We start from the raw sequence: 27,927 nt of genomic DNA, 5'->3' as shown, positions 1-27,927 counted from the left end.
CAACCAGCCAAGACATGACTGAGCAAACTTTGATAAAATGTATTAATTTTTACAATCAGTCCTTTTTAAGGGTGGAACTAAGATGTGGTGGTCATCTTAGATAACTTATGCTTTCTTAGAATAATTCTATCTCAGTCAGGTTTTCAAATTCATTTGAATTATCTATATGGTTTCAGAGTTCTTTTGCCACATCTTTGAAGGTCATGTAAATCTAATATTACTTAATGCATTACATGATTTTAAAAAATAGAATATCTCTAGAAATTTTTTTTATGAAGCAGTATGTTGATACAAAAACTTAAAAAAAACAGCAAAAACAGAGAGACTAAAGTCACTTTAATATTGATGCAAAAGGGGCTGAGGATGTGGCCCAAGTAGTAACGTGCCCACCTAGCATGCGTGAAGCACTGGGTTCGATTCTCGGCACCACATAAAAATAAAAGATATCGTGTCCACCTAAAACTAAAACTAAAAAAAATAAAATGATGCAAAAATCTTAAAATATTAGAAATTGAAAAAGTGCATTAAAAGAACAAATGAATGTATACAAGTCATTTTTATTTTAATTAAAGCATGATTTAATTTTAGAAAATGCCATTCATTAAATCTAATATATGATATTCAAGATCTTTCATGCATGTTTAATGAATGACAGGAGGTTATTTGATGGCAAAATATAATATTAAGAATAAATATTTAAACTTATATGACAAACTTTAAAGCACTCATGAACACCACCAAAGCAGACCTGAATAATCAAGTAAAGAGACATTATGCCCTGGATAAGAATACTTAATATAAGGATACTAATTTTCCATAAGTTAATTAAAAAACTTAATCTGATCTTATATAAGTAGATAAGTTGATTCTGAAGTTGTTATGTGGGGAAAAAAAAACCCCACAATGGTAAATTGGCAAATGATGAAAAAAAGTTTTAAGAATCCAAAGAGCAACATTAAAACATACATATCATAAAGCCCCAAGTAATATAAACTGTGTGTGGCATGAACATACAGGAATCAGTACATTTTTAACATTACAAGAAGAAAAGATTAAGTACATGGATAAAAGAAATTTAGGAAAAAAAGACAAAAGAAAACAAGGCCTGGGTGGATGTTGCTATTAAAGGTCAACTACAAATGTGGACACCTTTGATTAAAAACAAAAGAGAAATGTGGGACCTAGGAAACCTTACTGCACTGATACAAAACAATAAGAAATTAAGGGAAGAGAACAAACTTAGCATTATGGACCCTTCCTTCCACAGATTCTGATACAGTATTCACAAGTCCTTTAACTAGAAAATAACTGAAGTTTAGTTAAAGTCAGATAAAATAAATATGGTTCCACAACATCTACGCATGTAATAAAATGACTAAATTATATACAGTACCAGTGTCACATTACTGGTTTTGATACTGTGCTGTAATTATAAGATGTAACCATTAAGGGAAACTAAACAAAGGAGTATGGGATTCTTTGCACTCTTTGTAAATTCCCTGTGAATTTATAACTATTTAAAAATAAAAAGGAAAATCCCCTACTAGTAAGGTTTATATGCATTAACAAGATTTATATGTATTAATAAGCAGTAAAGATTTGTACTTGATGGGGGGGTGGAGTAGGGAGAACAACAAAATCCCAATATAAACAACATAATATGTGCCAAGCTTGAATTCTAGTAGGTTACAAATAAATAATTCACAAATCTAAAGGTCAGAGATCACATAACTTAATAAAAAAAATATTTTGAGAAATTTTCTTGGAATTCCTATTTCTAAACAATTTTTAAAATGAACACTTTTACATGAAAGTGAATACAAATAACCACACTTGAATGTCCAGACATTTAACTCTAGCCTTCACATGGGGAATAGGGGTAGGGAGACAACACAACACTTAAGCACTGATAACTTTTATCAAGTTTGAGATCTTTATTTAACCAATGATGCAAATTATAATCAGAGTAGGGCTTGGGGATGCACACTGGTAATTCTACATACTTGGGAGTCTGAGGCAGGAAGATCACAAGTTTCAGGCCAGCAGGGGTAACTCAGTGAGACCCTGTCTCAAAATTAAAAATAAGCCAGGTACAGTGGTATGCACCTGTAATTCCAGCAGCTCAAGAGGCTAAGAAAGGAGGATCACAAGTTCAAGGCCAGCATCAGCAACTTATTAAGGCCCTCTGCAACTTAGTGAGACCCTGTCTCAAAATAAAATAAAAAGGGCTGGGATGTAGCTCAGTGGTAGAGCACCAGGGGTTCAATCCATGGTAATGCCAAACAAAAATAAACTAGAAATAATTCTTCCTCTAATCAATACTCTTGCCATGTAATATCTATTACTGTTGATATCAACAGGATGATGGGATGTTTCAAAAATAAACAAAATAGCACCAATTGTTAAATGGGAAAATAAAGAGGAACAGTCTAATAACTTTAAACAAGATTTTTCTAACACTGTAGTCAAAAAAAGCAATTTACAGACTCACCTATATGTGGCTGCTGAGCTGCTGCTAATGCATATTGCTGCTGTTGAGCTGCAGTTAACTGCTGAACTGTTAGTGCATTAGTTCTCTGAAAGAGCTATTAGGAAAAATATTTAATACAAATATTAATTTCAAAATATTTCACATGTGAATAAAATATTTTAAACACGTATCAGAAGCACTCAAATGCAAGGACATTTTTAATCAATAAAACATTAAATGTTCAAGAAACTCCACCATTCATATCAATGCCTCATACTACATTGGTTATACACCACTATATAGTTACAAGGACTTTCTTAAAGAAAGAAGGTGTATGCTTTACCTGCTGCTGGGAATTGTACTCAAAGAGGCCTACAGTAGCTCCTGAAGAGTCCATGGGTACCTGGTTACCAGGATAGTCAAACTGTAAGGAATCCAGACCAACTTGTTCCATGGCATCCAGATTCTGAGTTTCAGGATTTGAAAATTCCTCAACAAGTGGCTTATTAGCTGTAGGATTAGGAAGAGGACCCAATCCTTCTGGGGGATTAGTATTGGGGCCGAGGCGCTCAACTACTTCAGTTGGAGAGGCTTGACGACTTCCAGGAGTACGACTGGGGAAAAAAAAAAAGAAGAAAAGCATTATGTGTAAATACAAGTCAAAAGGTAAAATGAGAAAGTATGAAAATAATCAAAAACAAATAGTTATAAAATATGAAAGCAAATAAGGCATTCTGAGTCACTAATCATTTTATATCTCAAGTCCACTTCCTTATCGAGGAAAGATGATAAGGAATGATGATAAATAATGGACCTGGTGGTTCCAACTAACAACTAACATTCTACTCTATCCCATTTTCCCCCTAATGTAACTTGAGAGGTGACATGGTTTCAGCCGGGTGTGGTGAGATTTTCTATAATCCCAGCTATTTGGGAGGCTAAGGCAGGAGAATCACAAATTCAAGATCAGCATGAGCAAGGTAGTAAGACCTTGTTTCAAAAAATAAAAAGGGCTAGGGAAGTAACTCAGTCATAAGAGCACCCCGAAGTTCTATTCCCACTACTCACCACTCAAAAAGGATGACATGGTTTTAGTAGTTTTTATATTATTAATAATCACTCTCCTCAATTTCAATATTCTAATGACCAACTCAATTTTACCGGTAGGAAAAACTATATAGAATTACGATCTAGGCTAATACAATCTGAAACCTTGGCCTCAAATCACAGACAAAATGAATGGTAGATATGAAAATCAAATTATTATGCAGCAAATGTGGGAAAATTCAAAATCAAAACTCATCCATCATTCTGCTATCCTGCCCACCAGCATGTAATTTTGTCATAACATCTTGCTTACTATTATTTAGAGGAAAAAAACCTGGCCATAGACCATTATGGTCTTCATGACTTAAGAGGGTGAAACTTGCTAGACAACAGAAAATGAAACCAAACGAAGACCAAAAAGGCTGACTCTTGACTCTTTTATTTTATTTTTTTAAAATAATTTTCCTCTTTTTTTTTTTTTTAAAGAGAGAGAGAGAGAGAAGTTTTTATATTTATTTTTTAGTTTTTTCGGCAGATACAACATCTCTGTTTGTATGTGGTGCTGAGGATCGAACCCGGGCCGCATGCATGCCAGGCGAGCACGCTACCGCTTGAGCCAAATCCCCAGCCCTCTTGACTCTTTTAAAGTGACTTTTGAGTAAATCATTTCTTATCTCAGGTCCATTTCTCTATGATGAGAAAGGATGATAAATGATGGACCTGGTGGTTCCAAATAACAAGAATAAAAGAAACTGTTTATGAAAGTCCTCTATGACAGGTATCCAGAGACCATCTTTATCATACCAAATTGTTTCAGTCTAAATCACCAGAAAGAAATGTAAATGTGTAACATATGTATCAAAAATTAAGGCAGGGCACACAGTAGAACATGCCTATAATCCCACAGACTCAGAAGTCAGGAGGATTCCAAGTTGAAGATCAGACCCAGCAACTTATCAAGACACTGTCTCAAAATTTAAAAAAAAAAAAAAACCCTGCTGGGGCTGTACCTCAGTGTTGAAGGGCCCCCAGGGTTCAACCCTCATTATCCCCCTACAAACTCTCTTGCTGGGCATGGTGGTACACACCTGTTAACCCCAGCAACCCTGGAGGCTGTGGCAGGAGGACTGAAAGTTCAAAGTCAATCTGAGTTTCAAAAAAGGGCTGGATATATAGCTTAATTCTAGAAAACTATGGGTTCAAACCCTATCATACAAAAATATTTTAAAATAAAAACACAATACCTTTCTCTACTATACCATGGCCTCTTTAATTTTCCCCAAGAAATTCAAGTTAGAAACAAATTAAACATCAGTTTCTTTGCAAAAACACTCTTCACAGTCTCAATTCTATTCTTACCTTTTTCTAATCTTCATTCATAGTCTGTATTTTCATCATAAATATTTATACAGAACTCTTTCACTTACAAAAAACAATCAGTTTACTGTTCTGAGAACCATGCATTCATGGTATGTTCAAACATAAATGTTATTAAGTTAATGGCAATAAGTATTTTGCCTGGCTTTTAATGCGAGTTGTTATGTCCATCTAACTCTGTCCCTAAATTCAGGTGCTCCACAATGACATAAATATGCTAGCATGCAGAGAGCAGTTTGCAAAGCCAATACCCAACTATAAGAACTCTTCTCCAGATAGTTAACTGAATATACATTTTACTTAAAAATCAGGCATTGTCCTTGCAATATTAGATGATTTTAAACTCCTTTCCTCTTTAGCCATATCCACTTGCATAGGAAAATTTCAAAGTTTCATTTTTTCATTTGGACCATACCAGGAAAAAAAAAACAAAACTGAAAGGATTTTGTTTAACACCAGCCAATTAAAAACAAAACAAGTTTCCTTGGGTCTTTCATTCATTTCAGTTCTACTATAGGAATGTGTATGTTGATACATCATTTAACATACAGATTCATGACATGCTGACATAGTGATCGTGATGGCCACAGTATTTTTTGAAACATTTTTTTATATTGCCAAGTAATGATTAATATTGTATTTAAATTAATTAATGATTTTAAACAGATATCCAAAATAAAATTTGAATGCTTATAAATTTGGTATTAATATTTTAAGGGGAAAAGTAAAAACTTCCACACAAAACAACTCAAATACCAAAAGCAGAGGGCATTAAAAAAAAAAAATCATTGTACTATCAAGTGGTGCTCTTGCTATAGTTAGTGGTGTATTAACACTTCAATTATAAATGTTTAATCTGAAGGGTTTATAATTAACTGAATATTAAGTGCAGACTGTTTACTAAAACTTAGGAAAAGAACAAAATCAGAAAATGAAAAGGTTTTAAACAAACAGCACAAAATTTCGCATTAAAGAGGTTTATAGGTTTTGGATGCTTTTTTACACTCTGAACAGATAGAAACACTGCTGCTTTTAAGAAGCAATGTTATTCTGCTTTGGTAATTTAAGGTAATAAATGCAACCAACCGTTGACCTAAACTCTTGTTATCTAGCATTCCACGGTTCACAAGATCTCAAAGGAACTGTTCGTTTTCAGGTAAAGTCTTCAAAATATCTGATTACTATAGTGTAAAAGTATATTAAATCAGTATGAAGTAACAATTCCTAAGATAAAGATACACTGTCTAATTTAGTGTAAAAGGTTAAAGAAGTACTAAATGCCTAAAGACAACTACAGCTGGATATGGTGGCACATGCCTATAATATCCCAGCTAGCAGGGAAACTGAGGCAGGAAGATCACAAGTTCAAGGCCAACCTTGGCATATACGCAAAATCTTGTCTCAAAAGCAAAATTTTAAAAAGGGTGGGAATGTAGTTCAGTGATAGAGCACTTGCCTAGCATTTGGCCCTGGGTTCAACCCTTAGTACCATGCACAAGAAAAAGACAGAGAAAACACTAAAAAAGTGTTAAGAATTCTGAGTTTGAAGCTAACTTTTAAAAAAAATTTTTTAATATTGTAGATAGACATAACAACTTTATGTGTATATATACACATAAATATATACGTACATATACATATATAATTTATATACATAAATATATACATACATATATATATATATATATTATATGCATGCAGTGTTGAGGATCAATACCAGTGCCTCACATGCTAGGCAAGCACTCTACCACTGAGCCACAACCCCAGCCCAGAGCTAACTTTTGAAGTCTCAAGTCTCACTAAATTCTAACAGAGGAAAAAGTTCAAATTTAGACTATATCAGCAGAAAATTAACAGCAGCTTCTGACACTAATCCTTCAATAGAATATACTGCTTTAGATCCTGCTTCAAAGATTTATTTTTAATTGTTCATAATCATTAACTATTTTTTCTTATGAAAAAATAATTGTCCAGATTAACACCAGGTACAAAGGAAATAAACAGAAGTTGGAAAAATGTCAAAATCAGTCACATCAACTAATAGTAATAATCCTTAAAGAGATAACCTTTTCTTCTCAAAAAAGTTAAAGTCTTACTTAAAATCTTTGCAATCGGCATCCATTCCATTTGGCAAACCTCTGCCATTTATTTTAGAATCATCATCATCTCCTTGTTTAAGATCTCTGTTTTGGTCCTCCTCAAATGGAGAAGCCTTGCCTTTTTGATCTCCTTTCTCAGGTCCATCTGTTTCAGCATCTCTAGTGCCCTGAGGAAAAAGAATCTGTTTGATTCTGAATACTTAATAGAACACACAAAAAAGGCACCATTTGGTGACCTAAAACTACACTATTGTGCATGTTAACGAGAGAAAGCATTGAAACTTATATTTTAAGTTCATAGTCAACTATTTTAGCAAATAGCAAAAAATTTGAGTACAGCTAGTGATTTATAACAGAAGGGCTAAGGCAACCTTAACTATAGCGGTGCTAGAAAAGCAGTAACACCACAAACTAGATTAAAATATTTAACGCATACGCAATATCATTAGTTACTTCCAGATCGAGAAATAAACAAGGGTCCAAACAGCTATTAAAATTTCCTTTAAGAAGTAGGGAAAAATAAACTGACTTAAAAATAAAATATAACCAAATAACAAACAAATATTTTAAAAAAGACTTTATTCAAAATACTTACAAAAGTTCCTTTCCTGAAACGAGAATCCAATTTATCAGCAGGAGAAGAACTTAGTACATATTCTACCATGCTCACGCCAAGGCCTCCACTTTCTGATCGAGGAGACAATATTGCATTTACTTCACTGTTTCCATGAAAACCCTGTCCAGATCTTCTCTGTACCATAATAGGCTGGGACATTGAATGATCTGTTTTGGAATAAAGATTAGAATTATAAATTTGTACTTTCAAGTTAAACAAAACGGAGTTTCACAAGTATACTAAAGTAAGAAAAATCAGCACTTCATTTTATTTTGAAGATTATTATTATTATAATCTTGTAAACAGCTTTTCATTCTGTTAAGAGTCAGTGGCTGGGGCACATCTCTTGAAAATACAAATGAAAAGAACAATTTAGAAAAAAATAGGAAAAGCCTATAGAAAGAAAAATCAAACCAAAAAGGTTAATGGAAGTGGAAATATTAATCTGAAAGCAAAGTTGCTTATAAGCACTATGTCAAAAAGTTAATATTCTTTTGGTGAGTCCTATGAAATCAGTTTTTATTTTGTTTATTTTTAAGGGAAAAAACAGAAAACACCTTCCAAACTGGCAGCATTTTCATAGTTCATACTGCTGTCACACTAGAAACATGAATGAGTAGGGAAAAACCAATAATACCACAGTATTTCCTTGGTGAAAAGGCTAAATATCACCTTAAGCTTTTATTTTAAAAACACCTCTTTTGACAGTCAGGGCATGGGGAAGCCTATAATCCCAGCAGCTTGGGAGGCTGAGGCAGGAGAATCAAGAGTTCAAAGCCAGCCTCAGCAACAGCAGGCACTAGCTAAAGCAACTCAGTAAGACCCTGTCTCTAAATAAAATACAAAATAGGGCTGGGGATGTGGCTCAGTGGTTGAGAGCCCCTGAGTTCAAGCTCAGATACCCCCAACCCACCCCCAAAATTAAAAAGATAAAAAAAAAAACAAAAATCTTTTCTAGCTGGGCGCAGGGGCAGATGACTATAACCGATGGGAGGCAGAGGCAGGATTCACTAATTTTAGGCCAGTCGAGGCAACAAAACACTCCTCGGTTATTCCCTGGTAATTCTCAAAAAAAATTATTCACCTGATACAAATTCTATTTTTACATTATTTCTATGATGAAAAGAAAAATAATAAAAGCTATCGGAACACAAATAAAATTAACACATGGGAGGCAACATTCAAATAGTTTTTGCTGAAATCTTTTCAAAGGAACCAGTAAGTTACTAGTTACTTCTGGTTCACTCACAAACAGGTACAATACTGGATGTTATGTCTTGCTCTTCAACTATCCAGGTTGAGCATCACTGTGGTATTCAATTATCATTTCATTTAACTATAATTCATAACTTTCAATGATTGCTACTTTTGTTGAACTATATTAAAAAACATTTCTATTTCACTATGTATATCCAGGAGAGATTAGCCATTATGTCCTTTCATTCAAACATTCATCCACAGTTTAAAATACTGATTTACTGCTCCTTGTATGCTAAGCATTATGCTACATTCGGAAAATTCAAGAACAAACAAGATAATCTCTGTCCTCAAAGAGCACAGATTTAATAGAAAGCAATCATAATAGGATAAAAGTGCTTCAATAAAAATAATCCAGGATATTATGGCAATAGAAAAGATGGAGCTTTGATTCTTCCCAGTCTTTGAGTGAATCTCAAAGGAAGTTATATTTAAGCCAAATATGAAGGGTAAATAGTTTAAAGTGTGGGGGAAAGTGAGAGCAATTCAGTTACAGAAATCCACTTTTCAAAGGCCTGAAAGTACCAGGAGAACACACTGAAACTGATAATCACAAGTATATCGATTTAGCTGATGTTATGGTTTGGATGTAAGGCATCTCCCAAAAGTTCACATGTGAGACAATGAAAAAGTTCAAAGGAGAAATGATTGGTCTACAACCTTAACCTAATCAGTGAATTACTCCCTGATGGGATTCACTGAGTGATAACTGGAGGCAGGTGGGGTGTGGTTATGGGGTTTATATTTTCATCTGGAAAGTGGAGACCTCTGCTTTCTGATCACCATGTGATCTGTTTCCCTTGCCACATTCTTCCACCATGATGTTCTACCTCACCTGGAGCCCCAAGGAATGGAGCCTGTGGTCTATGGATTGAGACCTCTGAAACTATAAGCCTCCAAATAAACCTTTCCTCCTCTAAAGTTGTTCTGGTCGGGTTCTTTAGTTGCAGCAGAGAATCAGCTGACTAAAATAGCAAAGAATGAGTATGGTATAGGAGTAGGTTTCCTGCACTCATGGAAAATCTTAGAATGACAAATCCTTTAAACAAGGAATGTATTATTCATATTTGTATGTGCTTGAAATCTACTAAATGTTTGTTAGGTAAATAAAATTCCATTCATTTCTAGTTTTCTCATGTTTTTTTGCTAAAAGACTAGTATTCATCATCAAAATTTTAATCTATGCAACTAAACTTGGGAGAAGCGATAGAAGAACTGACTAAAATGATAAATTTGATATTTCTTCTATCTTCCATCCTGAAAATAATCTTTCATTTCCATGTTCTGCTCAGAATGCTTTGCATGTGAATACATTATGGGTCTATTATGTTTCTGTTCCCCAAACCTGGCATATTACCTGTTTGTTAGCACTAAACTAAAAGAAAATTTCCAATATTTTAAGGAAATACCAGCCTAAATTAGCTATTACCAAAAGTTTTTGATCTATTTGATTGAAAATGAAATTAAAACTTCTTTTAGATCTTCCTAACCTTTGAGTTTTAGCTTTTAGGCAATAGTTTTATTGGAGAATTTGTTTTTTTATTACTTTGGGCATTTTGCATAGGTAAAGCAAGCTGCATTAAACCCAGCAATAAAAAGAGAAAACTTATTTGTAAAATTTATGTTAACAGTTCTGTCTGTACAACTCTCAAATTTCACTAATCAAAAACATTTCCAATATATAATGGTTTACAACTATGTTTTTCAATTTACCAATAAATACTAAAACTCCTACAAGTTATATTCCTTACATGCCAGTTCCTTTTCTCCTTAAGAGTTTCTTAGCTCAAACTGTCTCCTCACTCCTTCTGGAAATCAAAAACATTCATCTGCACTTTTCTAGGAGTTTTATGTCACTAAGACAATTAACTTCCTTTCTGGATGTGGCCAATGTCTAATAAAGCTTAACTGGGCAACAACTAGATAAATCAGTCATTGTCATACAAGACCGTTTAAAAGTAAAACTTCTTATGGTTCAACAAATAGGTCCTCTATTTTAGTGGTAACTCAAATTTTATAATCAGAGTGAATTAAAAAAAAAAACTAACAAAACCTTAAGAAGGCCTTAATGTGATAAACACATCTAATCAATTAACCATACTAATCAAGTAAGTATGCCACAGACAAGGGTTAACTACCACAAGAAAATGTGAATTATAATGACTTACAAGATCCTATTTTTCTCTGAATACTATTTAGGGATAGGTAAGGTTTTAAAAAACACTGAGGTGGAGGGCTGTGGGGGGAAAGGCAGGTGACACCCTAGGGCCAGGGCCAGGGTGGGGACTGGAAAAACACAAAACAAACATTGAGTTTATTCATAATTCTCATGCATACAACAATAACTTACGAGAAGTTCCCCATGCAGTCTCTCTCCATTCATCATCCCCAAGAAATATGCCTTTTTGTCCATCTTTTGTTGAATCATCAGGTTCCCAAAACTTTTTGGTAGGCAAAAGCTATTTGGGAGGAAAAATTCACATTTAAATTTTATTCAAATTACAAAGAATACAAAGGGAATAGCAAACATATCACTAATAGTACACATTAGTTTTTGATGCTAATGAAAATGAGAATGATTTTTTCTAAATTTTCCATTAACAGTAAAATAACTCCCTGTTTATGTTTACATACTGGTTCTAATAATTCTGAATCTAAACAATAAATTAAAGTCCACTTCTGACTACTGTTTTTCAAACATTTTTCTTATGTGGTTTTCTTTATATGTAAATTTCTTCAAAATGCCTATTAAACTTCTTACTCAAAAAGAGATCATTAAAAGAATGATTAACATTTTTCTTTTACTTTCAAGAACTGTCTTTGGACAACCTCCTATCCTACAACATCCAGGATAGAAAATATTTTTTCTTTCTTACTTCAGCCATTCAATGACAGTGAATTTCACAATTCTTACTAGCTTCTGAATACTATGAATCCACCAATTCCAAATCAGAAAGCTATAGATGATAGAAAACACACACACAGAAAAAAACCTAAGATACTTTTGAAAAAACAATCTTAAGGCCCTATGCTAGATAGTCTACATGGTGACATATACACCATGTAAAAATTGAGTTAATCAAAATGTATAATTCCTAGCTATTCTTTAATATCCATTCAGGTCTTTCTTTGCTACTATACGTGATGCTCAGGAGACAGCCTTGGCATATCTGTTTGAATACACAATCTTTCTGAGACATACATTTGATATTTTAAATAAATAAGACACTCTCAGCCCATAATTAGGTGCCCAGTCCTTCAGTGCTAATAATCAAACATGTGTAGACTTCTACTAAAATACATATCATACTAAATTACCTATGTGTGCTCCTTTAAGGGCATGCTCACATCTTCAGAGCTCATAAACATATAGACTATGATAAAATATAACTAATACTTGAATTGAGGTCTGAGAGAGAATATACTGTGCGTGGGGGGCGCTAGAGGTTGAAAGTGGGAAGGCAAGGTAAGGAAAAAAAGCATAAATAAAATACAGTCAAGCACAAACGAAGGCAAAACTTTAGAAAATGTAACATGTGGAGAACAGCATATAAGAGAAACAGATGTTGGAAGGCCAAGACTTAATACTGGTAAAGCTAACAGGTCAATTATGAGGACTCTTAGGAGACATGTTAAGTAAATTGGATGTTATACTTAATAACAAGAGAAATCAAGACAGGTTGGCAAGACAGTTGTTTTGAAAAACAACTCAAGTTGTAAGGAATAAGAGATAGAAGGGGAAAGACTAGAGACAAAGAGACCAGTTTAGGAAAATTACAATAGAGTCAAAGCAGCAAGAACTGAAATAGGGTTCTACTAACAGAAAGAACTGAGAAAATAAAATGGATCTTAGAAGCATTCTAGACAGTCAAATTTGGACCTGAATATGGATAATGGGAAAAGGTGGATAAAAGGGATACAACCTTAGTAGCTGGATTAAAAAGATAATGATAGGTGTCATTGACTAAAATTAGGGGGGTGGAGGAGTTTGTGGTGATGTTTGGAGTAGATCAGGAGAAGCAGCTCTGAAGATAGGGGGATAATATCAATTTAGCCTCGTTCCCATTTCACAGATCTTTTGCTAAATAAGCAAATTTTTAAAGGAAACAAAATTCTGTTTTTTAAAATAGAAAAGTTTTTGCATTTAGGATCTTCTTGGCTATGAATAATTATAGATATTTTATACAATCATCTACTCTTACCAAAGTTCACAGTAATTAAACTACAATAGCTCCATTCCTTCAATTAAAAAAAAAATCACTATAAAAGATTCACGTAAACATTCAAACAAAATAAAAAGCTGATAATACTAATATTACAGCATCATTTGATATATTTAAATAAACATTTATTCATAGTAAAACCCAAATTAATCTCTTAAAAACATTGCATAAGCAAGTCATTTCAGAAGGATGAAAACTATCCCTGAAATAAAGAATTGTTTTGCCCATACTTCATGAAGAAAAACATTTCAGTGTCAAAACAAGAATAACAAATAAGGAATCCAAAATAGGTATAAAAAACAGAAACATGGGGGAAAAAATCTGTTAACACTTACCAAGTGTGAATATTTTTGTAAAGCACTGTACTACGACTCTCTTGTTAACACAAGTTATCGTGCATAGGAAACAAATTTAGTAGTTAAACTTAATACTTCTACCAAAGATCTAAACATTCTAGAACTTGCTTTCTATGGCAATTCAGATAGTGATTCAAATACTTTTCGAGAAATCACTATCTTCTGACGAGGAACAGGTTAAAATGGACTAAATCTAAGAGCAGGCAATAATTCAGAAAAAAAGATCCGTTTAAAAAAAGTTTTTAGAGGTTAAACAATAAATTGATGTAAATTTGCCCCCAGAGATTTTTCTTAGAAATATAAAAAACAAGGCTTAAAATCCTTAAATATTTGTAAAATATATTATTCACTACCACTTTTTATTTATTCCCTAATTCACAGAAACTCTAAATTAAGGTCAGTACACTCAGTATTTCTTGTCAACCTGACCTATCCTTCATCTCAGATACGACTGAGTACATACAATGTTCTTTCCTTCAAGAGTATTTATGGCTTGCCTTCCCCATTAAAAAAAAAAAAAAAAAAAAGGCACCCCAGCACATTGTTTCAAAAATAAAATTAAATCAAATTCCCGCACTTATAAGAGAAAAAAATTCCCGCTCTAGCATTTACTGAATTACACTTATACATCAGAGTTCTCTAATATAAACAGTTACATAAAATCCTAAGACAGCCAAATAAAGATAATCCAAGGACTTACAAGAATTTAAAACTAAATGCCCACATTATTGTTTTAAATTAAGTGCTCATATAACCATCATCCAAACTAGGACACTTTTGAAAAAAGGGATGCTATTATAATAATTATATTGTAACAGATATGTAACTGGATTATCCTGGGCAAATCATGATGCAAGGTCTCTCTACTTAAAATACAAGTTCATAAAAGACAAAAACAGATGCTAAAACCCAAATTGTACAGGGAACAAAAAACAGAAAGCAATTTCCTAAAACCTAAGAATGGTGCTTTTCTGGATTTCATTTTTTTAAGAATATAATATTTTAATATTTTTAGATTTTTCAATTCATATCACTTCCCCATCTTCTCCATTCCTAATATCCCTTAATACTAACCAACTAACAACAAATATAGACATTTCCAAAGGAAAATAGCATTATAAATAGTCAAGACAGGCAGGAGTTCAAACTGCATTCAGGTATTATTATGTGGTGTGGCCTTGGGCCAGTTAATTATTCTTTCTGAACTTGTTTCCTTATCTCAAAAGGAAAGATAATAAGCCCTGGTCGTAAAAGTTATAAAACTAGAATGAAATAACATAAGTAAACCACTTAACACAACCAACACACAGCAGTTACATAAATATTAGAAGCTTTTACAAACCTCAAAATAGAAATCTTTTAATATTATACATGAGACAACTACTCATCTGCAACATTAAACTGGCTGGGCTGATTATTTCAAAGAATTACATCATTCATTACAAAGATTTTGTCTAAGAGCTATATGCCTTCTTTTTTTCTTGAGTCTGTTTGACTATTCTAGGGAGAAGTTTAAACCTTATTATTTAGGAAAGACAGTTGCTATAGTTACATTCTGCATAAGAAAAAAAGAGTCAAAAGTTAAATTGTTCAAGGTTATACATATAATTAGTAAATGGCAACAATCTGATTGGAAACCCTGTATCTATTTAATTCTAAGGTCTTTCTCTTTACATTTAACTATCAGAGAGTTCTTTTCAATTATAGTCTAATTCATTGATATTTCTGAAAATTTCCACTAGTTAAAAATGAAAGCAGTTTAAGATACTGTGATATTCTTCCTGTTATCATGGACAAACTTTTAGTATAGAATTACTGAGACAGGATTTATATAAACTATGATCAACTTTATAAACACTATCCCTAAAAGCTATCCATAACTGCTCAAAGTTAGAGCATTTGAGAGATGTATATGACTCATACAACACATTATTTCTATTTCTGCTTCAAAATAAGTCAATCTTACTCAAGCTCATAGCACTAGTGAGAGATCTGAAAAAAGAGAAGTTTCATTACTACCCTATCTAATGTTTTCCACTTTACTATACTACCTAGGATCTTGATGCAAAAATTTACTTTAAAAATTATTGTATCTGAAAAAGGAAAGAGCATTATTTATCGTACTAAGCTATGAAAATATTCTCAAAATTAAACATACTAATTCAATGATTTTAAAGTTAAATTCTGAGTTCCCTAAAGAAATTTCAGGCAAGGTCCTTTTTTCCATTATGTAAAAAATAAACAAGTACCCAGCCTAATAGCCTCGAGATGACAATAGGAATATGCCTCTGAAGTGTACTACGTATATTAACAATGCTGAATATCTCCTATGCATGCTTTGCTCTTTTTAATCCATGTGACATAATGCAAATCAGCAGAACTTTAGACAAAAATTGCTATTAGGCTTTTAAAAAAGAAAGGGCAAGCATGAATAGATGAATACAAATCTGTTTCTATTTCTGGATGAACAACCAAGAGATCGTCCTTCTGATGACTTGTAAAGCTACTGTGATCTACAAAAAACAGTACATTTGAAATGAATCCTATATGTAGATGCAGTGCTTTGTACATTAGAAATTTACAACACTTAAAATATAATAAGCAAAACTTTATCATAAAAAGAATAGAACAATCCATTAAAAAAAGGATTTTGCATTACCATTAAAAAAAAAAAAACACACATCAAAAACCAAACAAGCAATTTTAGAAAACACAAGAGCCAGAAACTCAAGGCTGCTTTTATTTATTCCAATGAATAATTCTGGGATAAAACAAAACCAAAAAAACCTCACCTGTCAGGAAAGGAGAAGACTGGTGAGAGAGAGACAGGCAAAGAAGGAAATCCCAGAAGGTTCCCTGCTGCCTGTGAGATGAGGAAAGATAGAAAGGCTTGTGGGAGAAAACCCAGAGACAGAAATCTGAGGTTTCTTAGTTATCTTTTAGAGGTAACAACAGTAATTGGTAAACTATTATGAAAAAAAAATTCATAAAAACAGCTTATTTAAGAACACATTTTTACTGGCTAAAGGTCACAGATACACTGACTGGTTGCTATCCAACAGGTAGTAAAAGCAATCTACACCTAAGTGACTACACTTTTGTTCTGCATATCTGACAAGTCCATTAATAAAGTCTGGATTTAAGTTTATATAATATACATTCAAACTACCTCCTCTTTTTCTAAAACCTTTTTGCATCCCCAAATACTCTTTTAACTACCATTTCTAATGATGACAAGTTTTGGAATTATAAAGCTCTTTAGATTTATCAAATATTAGTTAGAAAGGGGGAAAAAGAATCTATTTGTAAACACATAAACAATATACATTTGGTAGGTAAAGTATAAATATCAGAATTAATGTAGGACTGTGACTTTACTTGCTCTTAAGAGAGAAGTTCAAGTCTGTCACAGACTAAAAGGCTGAAAAACTGCTCAAACCTGCTTTTAAGATAGATACATCATTCTATTTCTCTAAAGACCACAGAAACAAGTGGCAAAGAAAGAATATAAGACCTTTCTGCCTCTTTTGTTTCCCATAATGTAAATAATGCCTAAGCAAGTCACTGTGCTGCAGTGAAGGTATAGTTTTTTAAACAAACAAAAAAAAAAACTTATTTTCTCTTTCAAATTTATCTTAGGGCCCAGAATTTTACCTTGTGCACTGGACTAACAAATTTATTTTGGTAATACTTAAGCTTAAGCACCTTAACTCACCCTTAAATCAGTCCTCTGAAAATGACAAACTCTTTGGAAAACGCTGTTCTGAAGAAAGGGAGGGTTAGCTAGCTGCAGGGTGCCCTCTTGTGGCCCAAAGGAGTGACTGGACTCTTTTTCTGCATCTGAAGAGCACAGCATTGGATGGAGTGAGTCTCATGGCCGTCTCTAATCTACCAAAGTAAAATAATCTCCAGGTGCAAGCAGTTAATTACACATCTTAGGTCTGTTTACTGTTATTTTCTATTACCAAAGTCCACACTATGTTAGTATAGTATAGAACATGACAAAAATAAAGATGACCACAAGAGTTTCCATAATTAAAATGTTCTAAAATTTCATTAGGTGTATGGAAAACTGTATTTTAGCTGACTTAAAATATGTAATGGTGAGGTTAAATTGATGCCTCAAAGAAAATCACAGATTAACAGGAATGATAAAATTAATTTTAAAATGTGGAGTACCTATTATGCTAGGCATTCAAAGCTAGCAATTTACAGGAGAGACAAATATAATACAAACTGTAACCAGTAATATAATAAAAGTATTTATAAAGATCTTGGGAAAGTCAGATGAGAAAATAATTCATTCTACTATAGATAGCAACGGGACAATAGGTAAGTCTTTTCAGTAGAGTCCTGTCAAGAATTTAGAAGTTTATTAAGCAAACAGCTTTGGTGAACAAGAGAGATTTTGGGAAGGGAGAATAATGAACAATAAGCAAACACAGCATACATACATAAAACGGCAGAACAAGGATAAAGGAAGTTTTTCTTCTGAGTATAAAGCTAATGATGTATGATTCATTACCAAAATATAATACATCTATCCAAGTGAATCAAATCACACTAAATAAATCACTGAAAATTACTTGCTATAGGTTTAAAAACAAAGCAGCTGAAAAATCACAACTACATAATTTCACACAACCAGAGATTTAAAATAATAAAATAAAACCCAAATAGTTTAGAAAATATAACCACTATTTTTTCAAGATTACAGTTTTAAAAAAAAATGAGTCTTAACAGCTCAAATAATTAAAGTGAGGTATAAGTTCTTGGTATTAGTAAATATTTACCTCTCCCATTCCCCGAGATTCTAGTGCAAGAGCTTGAAAATCATGATTCATTTCATCCACAGATCAAACCTGTTGAATAACAAAACCAAAAATTAGAAAGAAAATTTTAAACAAAGTATAATTGTTTTTACATTATATTGCTGCTATTACTAATATTAGCATGTGATGGGCAAGAACAGATTTCTGTGTGACAGGTTTTCCTAAATAGAGTACATGAGAGTAATCTACTTTAAAACTATGAGATCAAGAGTTCTTGAATTATTCTGCATGCTAACAGAAAACTTTATTCTTGAGCAAGAGATGAAATCTGGGTATGGTGAAGCACAACTATAATTCCAGTAGCTTGGGAGGCTACGGTAGGAGGATCCTAAATTCAAAGCCAGGCATAGTAACTTAGCAAGATCTGGTATCAAAAAAAAAGGGCGGGGGATATGTGTGGTTCAGTGGTTAAGCATCCCTGAGTTCAATCCCCAAAGAGGTGGAAACAAAGAAAAAGCAAGCTCAAACATTGAAATTGGTGTATTTTTATGTTTTCCTTTATATTATTATTTTGTATTACTTAATCCTTTTAAGATTTTTCAAAAATTCTCTGCTTTTTATTATTTAATGTTAAAATTAGTACACTCAATATTTAAGTAGCAAAATACACTCAATCAATAGATTGCTTTAAGTGTTGCTTTTAGACCTAGTTCTAAAAGAAACATATAAATTATTGTGCAAATAGTTGTAGTATGAGTACTACAATTTAAGAATAATTCTTTCCCGTTCTCTTCAAACTAAAGCCTCTTTCTATATCTTTCCATTCCTGAGAGTCTAAAAAGTGTTTTCTACCTTTTATAGGTGATAGTGTTGAGTCAGTGGCTCCTTGACTCCCACATTAATAATGCTGAGCGTGGGAAGACCACTGAAGACTAAACCACCACAAATTTATAGCTTTCAAATTCTACTGGGAAAATCCTCTAATTTTTCCCAGTCAGTTCTTTCACTCTAAAAACTCTAGTGTTTGATATATGAAAGCACGCCTCCCTTCCATTAGTACTACTCTCTGTTCCTACTTTGTCTCTTATGACAATTATTCTTTTTAATTTCCTAGGTCTCCAGTTGCTTCTTATCAAACTCCCACTTGTCTCCTCACTCTTTAAATGCTACTGTTCCTCAGTATTCTGCTTAAGATACTCTCTTCTCTACGCTTTGAGAAATTTCATTTACCACCAATGCTTTGAGAGCTATCTACATATTAGCCCCCAACCATTTGTATCTATCAAATCTTTCAAAATTTCTAATTATCTATTCTCCTTCCGTTCCCTAGATATCACAGGAAATTTCAATTTTATTATTCTTTCTTCCCATTTTTAATTATTTTCTCTCTTACACTTAATGTCCAATCATTTACCAAGTTCTGCTAAGTCAAACTCCTACCTCACTTAAATCTATCCATAATTTATCTAGCAAGTATGGTTGTTGAGACCTCAACCTTTACCTAAATCAATGCAAATCCTCTTCCCATCTTTCCATCCTACAATCTAATTTCCAAAAATGTCAGTCATCTTTCTAAATTGTACTCTGAACAAGTGACTCCCATATTTTAATCTTTCACTAAAGATAAAGCTCAAATTCCTTATTATGGCTTATAAGAGAGAGAACTGGATTCAAACTGTATTTCTGATACCTGGAAGTTCTACAATTCTGGACAAGAAATCTAAATTTTTTTTTTTCCCTCAACTTCCTCTAATGAAGACAACAGCAGCAGCCACCATACAGACTTGACTTGCTTTAACAATGAAGTAGATAACATGTTGACTGGCATCTAAGTATTCAAAAGTCAGCTATTAAAAAGAGCTTTCTTCTATTCATCATACAGTGTTGGGATAGTAAGATATAAACATACAAAACCACTTTTTTTTACCTTACACCTTAACATAAAAATTAATCAAAATGAATCACATGCCCAAATATAAAGCCTAAAATTACAAAACTTCTAAAACACACAAGAGAAAAGGCTGGGTGACATTATGTTTTGTAATGAATTTAGACCAATATCAAAAGCAAAGTCCATAAATAAAAAACCACATTGGACATCATTAAAATTAAACCTACTAGCTACAAAAGACACTGTTAAAATAAGACAATATCCTAGAAGAAAAATACCTGCAAATTATATATCTAATAAAGGACTTATGTCTAGAACATACAAAGAAATTTTTAAAAAGAGGAAAGAACAGAATCAAAAAATTGGCAAAAGATCAGAACTGATACAATAACAAAGTAGATATGTAGATAGAAAGTAAGCTACTCTTTTCTCATGAACTTGCTGGAAAAGCTCTTTAACAGATCTAACAAAGTAAACATTTCATTCATTCTTCCATTATTTAGTAAGCTTTCACCAAGCACTTTCAAGCAAGACATTAGAGAAGAAAATGAACTCAAACAGGATCACTGTTCGGAAAGAGTTTATGTAGTTTCCTACATTGCCTGGTAATGGTAAAGTAGCTTGCAGCAGACCAAAACTGTCTACTAACTATAAATTTTAGAAACAAAATAAAAACAAACCAATAGAAAGCAATGGAAAATAAGTATTAAAAACCAGAAAACGGAAGATAGTCTACACTTAAAATAAAGAATGGGTACTAAGGTTTTTTTAATAGCTTTTTTTTTTTTTTTTTTTTGGTGGTGGTGGTGCTGGGGATTAAACCCAGGGCTTCATGCATGCAAGGCAAGCACTCTACCAACAGAGCTGTATCCCCAGCTCCAAGGTTTTCTGTTTGTTTTTTAATGTTTTGGTTTTTTTTGTCAGAGGCCAGGTCTGGGTATGGAGGTGGGCCCTAACTTTGCACAATTGGTTTTACCTATTCAGATGTTAAAGAAAGTAAATAGTAGAGAAAATGTGGGCTGTATTTGATTTTGTTAACCACCAGAAAAACTATACACAGATAAGGAGATAACCTGAACATCTCCATAGTTTTTTACTAGTACTGTCACTGTAATTTACTAGCTGAAAGGGTCAGTGAACTTGGACAAGGTTAAAAGATAAAACTTACAAGTAACTAGAATTCTAGAAAGAAAAGAGAATAAGAGAAACAAAACAAAACAAAACCCTGAAAAAACAATGACCAGAAATTTCCCCTAAATTTTGTAAGAAGTAAATTTACAAATTCAAGAAACTCAGTGAATTCCTGGCAAAAAAAAAAAAAAAAAGGATAGAAAAAAAATCGCACATGTATGCCTGTAAAAAGCAAAGAGAACAGAAAATCTTGAAAGCAGTCAGAGGAAAAACAACATAATTACATAAAAGGGAACAATAATTTGAGCAACAGCTAACTTCACACCAGAAACAATGGGGTCTAGATTATACAGAACAAAACTTTAAAGTGCAAAAAGAAAAAAATGCAAGTCAGAATTTTCTATCTGGTAAAAATATTCTAAAAGAATAAAGACTGTGATAATCATGTGTCACTTAATGATGGGTATATGTTCTGAAAAAAATAAGTTGCTGAGTGATCTCATTATTGTGGGAAGATCACAGAATATACAAACCTAAACGGTACAGCCTCCTACTCTTAGGCTACAAACCTGTACAGCATGTAAGTGTACTGAATAATGCAGCCGACTGTGATACAATGGTAAGTATCTATGCATCAGACATACCAAAATATAAGAAAGGTATAATAAAAGTATGGTATCAAAGATAAAAAAAAATGATGCATCTATGTAAGGTACCTAACTACAAAGAGAGCTTGTGGACTGAAAGATGCTAGGTAAGTGGTGAGTTAATGTGGAAGCCTAAAACATTACTTACAATACTGGAGACATTACAAACAAAATTAATTTGGGCTGCACTAAATGGCCTTTCCTTTCTTCAATAAAAAATTAAACTTTTATTACTATAACTAATAAAAGTTTCCTCTTTAAAATTTAGTTTAAAACAAAAACATTATACAGCTGTACAAAAATAATTTATGTCCTATAAGCTTTCTTCAGTTTTCCTTTCTCTTTTTAACATTTTAAACATTTGATTAAAAACTAAGACATAAACACATTACCCTAGGATGATCAATACTGTTAGTAAAGAAAAATCTAAATAAAGCTTTGTGTTTAGTTGACTTTAAAAACCACTAATTTTGGAGGTCATGCAGCTGAGTAATATATTATTAGCCTCCCACTAACTTGGCCATAGATGACTGTAAATGACACCTCTGACTGGAGCATCCTGAAAGGTTGCCTTTCGATACCTCCTCCCCAAAACAAGTGACTGCAAAATTAGGTATTTCTTTGAAAAACTAAATGATACCAATCATAAAATTTACTTATCTGCAACTTTTCTGTAGATTTATAGAATTTAAAATACCTGGTGGTCTTCAGTTTTGTTTTTGTGGTACTGGGGATTGAACCCAAGGGCACTCTACTATTGAACTACATACACACCCAAATCCATTTTTAAATTTTGAGACAGGGTGTAAATTGCAGAGACTGGCCTCAAAATTGGGATTCTTCCTCCTTCAACCTCCTGAGTCACTATGATTACAGGCATGAGCCAAGAAGTTCAGCTAAGGGTCTTCAGATTTTAATATCAAAGTATGAGCCAAGAATTAGCTAATCTTATTTCTTAAATAAAATCATTTTAGTTGGTATGCAGGTGCACACATATAATTCCAACAGCTCAGGAGGCTGAGACAGGAGGATCTAGAGTTCAAAGCTAGCCTCAGCAAAAGCAAGACACTAAGCAACTCAGTGAGACCCTGTCTATAAATAAAATACAAAACAGGGCTGGGGATGTGTCTCAGTGGTAGAGTGCCCCTGAGTTCAATCCCCAGTATCCCCCTAAAAAGAAAAAAAAAAAAAAAAAATCACTGTATATATAGTGCAACACTACATTGTGTGCCCAGAAATGAAAAGTTGTACTGTAATTGTATACAATGAATCAAAATGCATTCTGTTATCATATATACCTAATTAAAATATAAAACACAAGCCCTGGATGACTTAGATCCTGTACAGTACTTGGCTTTCCTGCCCATTGCCCCCCCCCCCAAAAAGCCCTTTGTGCCCCCAGAGTTCCCTAAGAAGGCCTTTATTGGTTATAACTTCCCACCTTTGGTTTGCTAGCTTTCTAAAAAGCCTTTTTTCTTGCCCCAACAACTTGTCACCAAGTCACTGACCTTTTTCAAAGTGGTTAGTAAAAGAACCCAGGTTCAGTTACAATACCAGAATCTTCCACCTCTTGTCCCATTGGTGTGTGGAAGGGGCAGTAACACTTGCAGAGTTGTTATCTCCAATGGTAAGAATGCTTTCTTCTAGACTAATTCCCAAATAGTGACTGTTGCTTTTCTTTGTTATAACTTCCTCATACCTCTCATCTTCACTTCTCAACAATTTTGCATATAGGATCATAGGAGATACATACATACATAAAATAGCTTGTCTAGGGAAAAAATATACAGAATCTCTTTGGCCAATTGAAAACATAAATCTATTGTTCTGAAATTCTGACTCCTCCTTATATCTTTGGCAAAATCTGGAGGCCTGAATACTATTACAAATGTTAAACAGCAAGGTTTCTCAAAGGTACACCATTGGCACTGCAGAGAGATGAGTCTTTGTTGTGTTTGTGGTGGTGGTGGTGGTGACAATGGGGCTGACCTTTGCACAGTAGGATATTTGGCAGCATCCTTAGCTTCTACCCACTAGGTGCCAATCACGCCTTTTCTCCAAGTACGACAACCAAAAAAATGTCACTGCACTTTGCTATATGCTTTAGGGGTATGGTGTAGTGGGAGGTAAATCATAGCTGGTTAAAAAAATCACTGCCCTTCGGAATTAAATTTGCAGGATTTTTCATTATAACCTGTTCTATTTCTTATTTCCCAGAACTCTTAACTTTTTTTACTTACATTTTTCTCTCTCCTCCAATGAAGAAACACTTCAAAAATTCTTGCAAATACAATAAGCACCCATAGTTCTTTAATACTTAATCTTTGATTTTATGTTCTTGGAATATTTTTTCTCCCTTATGAGACAGTTTTTTTTTCCTTTCTCCCCATCTTGGTTCTTTTTAGTTATAAATGGCAGAATTCTGTTTGATATAATAATGTAAGCACGAAATCTTAGTCTAAGACCCCGTTTTTGTTGCTGTACATAACCATGAGATTCACTATTGTGTGTTCATTATGTACAAAGAAAAATTATTTTTGGATTAATTCCACTGTCTTTCCTTTTCCTACCCCTCCCCTCCCCTCCCTTAATTCCCCTTTGTCTAATCTACTGACTATCCATTCGTCCCTTCTCATGGAGACATCATTGTATATGTGGCCAGTGGTTGACCAAAATGTCATTCCATATGCAGTGCAGGAATGGATTGTGAAATATATAGTTTGAGCTTTTTGCTCTGGAAAACTATGATGGGATAAGTGTCTTCTGTATGTTAATTAGATGACTGAGTGGTAGCTGGGTGCCCTTGGCCTCAGGACAGGGACTGGTAGCCAGGGGACCAACATGTGATTAGAGGGTTGGAACTTTCAGTTCTACATACTCCCACTTCTGGGGAACAGAGAGAGGTGCTGAAGGTTGAACTGTTCAATGGCCAAGGAATTAATGCTTACCCAACTGAGGTTTATACAATAAACTAAAATGATGGAATTCTGGAGGCTTCCAGATAACTGAATTTTTCAAGGTTCCTTACCCTATGCATCTGTTCCATCTGGTTCACCTGAATCCTTGGTAATATTATTTATAACAGTTGGGTAATGAAGTGTTTTCCACAATTATGTAAGCTGTTCCAGCAAACTGATAAAACCAAAGGAGAAGTTCAAGAAAACCTGATTTATAGCTGGTTGGTCAGAAGTATATGTGACAACTTCCTTTTTGTGACTAGTATAAGAAATGGGGGACATTCTTATGGGACTGAGCCATTACCTGTGGGATACGAAGCCATCATTTGATATAGCATTCAAATTCAGGAGAACACATAGCTGGTAACTACTTAAGAATCCTCTGCAGAACTGATTGCTTGATGTATGGGGAAATGTCCCCCAAATATGTGGAGTCACAGATAATGTTCTGCATTGTGAGAGTACAGTAAGGGAAATTAAATGTGGTTTTTCCCCTACAGCTTATACCTTGGTGTTAGAAGTGCAAGTACAACACTGGCTTACAGAAACACATGGTTTGGAAATAGAAAAGGTGAAAGGTTGAGGGGTGAGAAACTTTTGATTTCTAGGTGGCTCCATGTACGGAAGCAACAGCTATTCTGTGCTTGGTTACTAAAGGTTGAGTTACCAATGGAATTTAGAGATAGATCAAACTCCCAGGGAGCTGGCTCACTAGAAATTTAAGGAAATGCAAACAGGATAAAAGCCAAAAAAAAAAAAAAAATACTGGTATCTACAACAGCTAAAATTAAATTAAATGAAGTGCTGGGTCAGACCATGATGCTAGAGCAACCTCAGATATCAATGAATCTGAGTTTCATTCACTAATTCCAAAACTGTCTTTTACTCTACACCCAAGTACCACCAGCTTCCTGAGGAGCAATTACTAAAATGAATTCTGAGTTATTAATTTAGGAGCAATAGTTTTTTTTTTAAATAAATATTTGTTTTTAAATGCTACAACAGGAGAGCATATTAGGACTCATACAGGACCCAAAGCTCACTATGGCATAATCATGATAGCTGGCTATATATAATCCAGACACACAGGAGTGCCAAGCCAACGTTAACCATCGGGGCTCGGTTTTTAACTTTTTTATTTATAATACTCCCACCATTTTTTTTCCTTATAAAAAATGGGAATTTCAGATTTCATCTAAATGCAGGTGATTTCATTATTTTTCAATGGCCAGGGTAGTTACAGGGAAATGACTTTAAAATTTTTAAATAAACACCTCTGCCTTCCCTATACAGCAGCTCTTAAGAATTAGCTTTTCAGTTTAAAGTGTTACTGTGTATTTCAATCATGAGGAAGAAAATGTGGGCAAGTCAGTAGGACAAGAATAAAACATTTTTTTCAATTCTCCTATAATAATCTCCATATTGACAATAATAAAATTGAAAGGGGAAGGGAATCACACATTTGCTATTAAGTGGTACTCAAAAGAAATTTTAATGAAATGTCAATCTTCTGTCTTTTAAGCTATAAATGCTGGTATCATTAAATGACAAAGTTAAAATTTGGACATGAATTTAATGACTTTACAAGTTGAATGGCTGATCTTAGGGAGACAATTCTTCTAACAAGCAATAGAATCTTTCTAGTAATTGGTTACACAATGTTGAATTAACCATTCATTAGAAGAAAATTTATTCAGGAGTTAAGAGTGTAAATCGTCTTCAGCTTATTCTTGTGTCATTAAAGCTTGAAATTCACCAATATTATTTCTTTTAATGAACAACTAGAATTTACCATCATAGAAACTTTTCTATGATCAAGACCCAGCATAATCTTGAGGTAAATTTGAAGAGTTTTTTGAGATTCTAGATTGTTTCTTGACACAAGAAATGGCAATGTCTCATTTCATTCAGTCTAAACATTAGCTAATTTATCTAATTTATCTGGAAGATTATTACTGATTATGTAAGAAAAATAAAGCACCTCAAATAACCTGTTTAGGTCCTGTGACAGTTTGCATACTTACTAAAGCATAATCCAAATGGTTTACAAATAACTTGTCAAGAACCAAGAATGTGCATTAATATTATCATATCACCGAGAAAACTGATCTTTCTGTCAACTTTTCACCATATGCCTACTATAAAAATAAGACGGGGGCTGGGGATGTGGCTCAAGCACTAGCGCACTCGCCTGGCATGCGTGGGGCACTGGGTTCGATCCTCAGCACCACATAAAAAAATAAAGTGTGCACACCAAAAACTAAAATAAACAAATAAATAAGCTGAGAAATGGTGAAAGCATTTAAAGTCACAATAAAAGGTATTAAAACATATACCACTAATCATATTTTCATCACTCTTATATAATTAGTTATACTCAAGATAGAAATTAAAACTCTGGAGTCAAAGGGACTTGCCTTCTAAATGTTCAATATATAAAGAAACTCAAGATGAGCTCTTTAAAAAATGTGAATTCAGATCATGAAACCAACTCATATCTGGATAATGACTATATTTAATACACAATGTTTGCTTTAATAGAAAGACTTAATAAACAATGTTCTTCCTCAAATCTTTTGCACTGCTAAAGACATTTACTAAAACAAATGACTAATAAGTACAACTTCCCATTGGCACTACTTTCCAACTGATCCTCTATTCCTAGAGCCTGGTTACTTTTTAAAGCAATTACAAAAACAACAAAATTACATAAAAACCTAACTGATGAATAAAAATAAAAGTAAACTAAGTGACTTAAGCTGCTTATGACATATTCCTGGCAGTTAACCTCCTTGGACACTTTTTAATAAACCTAACCATTGAGCATCAGTGGCATCCATTACTAAAATCCTCAAGAAAACTTCCTTCCCAGCATGTTAAATATTTTTGTAAATCTGCCAACAAAAATCAACTTATTTAGTAATTCATTATCCACGTGACAAATCCAATTTAGGTATTTATAACAGAACCTCATGTATCATTCAGAGCCAGGTGTAGTGGGGCATGTCTATAATCCCAGCTACTTAGGAGGCTGAAACAGGAGGATTGCCAGTTTGAGGCCAGCATCAGCAACTTAGCAAGACC

At 33.5% G+C, this 27,927-nt stretch overlaps 1 protein-coding gene across 9 annotated transcripts in view; it reads right to left on the bottom strand.

Moving 5' to 3' along the window:
• Positions 1–27,927, bottom strand: part of Pum2 (pumilio RNA binding family member 2) — an 88,377-nt gene that overhangs the window by 47,554 nt on the left and 12,896 nt on the right. For 7 of the 9 annotated variants that reach the window (XM_040271354.2, XM_021724658.3, XM_005322604.4 and 4 more), the window contains exons 2-7: positions 18,239–18,307; positions 11,217–11,325; positions 7,589–7,776; positions 6,991–7,160; positions 2,814–3,084; positions 2,492–2,585 (exon numbers count right to left, since the gene is read on the bottom strand). In XM_040271354.2, the coding sequence (XP_040127288.1) occupies positions 2,492–2,585; positions 2,814–3,084; positions 6,991–7,160; positions 7,589–7,776; positions 11,217–11,325; positions 18,239–18,289 (883 nt within the window). In that variant the 5' untranslated portion in view covers positions 18,290–18,307. Of the gene's footprint in view, positions 1–2,491; positions 2,586–2,813; positions 3,085–6,990; positions 7,161–7,588; positions 7,777–11,216; positions 11,326–16,237; positions 16,309–17,160; positions 17,286–18,238; positions 18,308–27,927 lie in introns of those variants that run through there. The other 2 variants (XM_013357389.4, XM_078029620.1) reach the window with 2 other exon arrangements.

The sequence above is a fragment of the Ictidomys tridecemlineatus genome, chromosome 12 (assembly GCF_052094955.1).
Source record: "Ictidomys tridecemlineatus isolate mIctTri1 chromosome 12, mIctTri1.hap1, whole genome shotgun sequence".
NCBI lineage: Eukaryota > Metazoa > Chordata > Mammalia > Rodentia > Sciuridae > Ictidomys > Ictidomys tridecemlineatus.
This window is presented reverse-complemented; position numbering and strand designations above follow the sequence as displayed.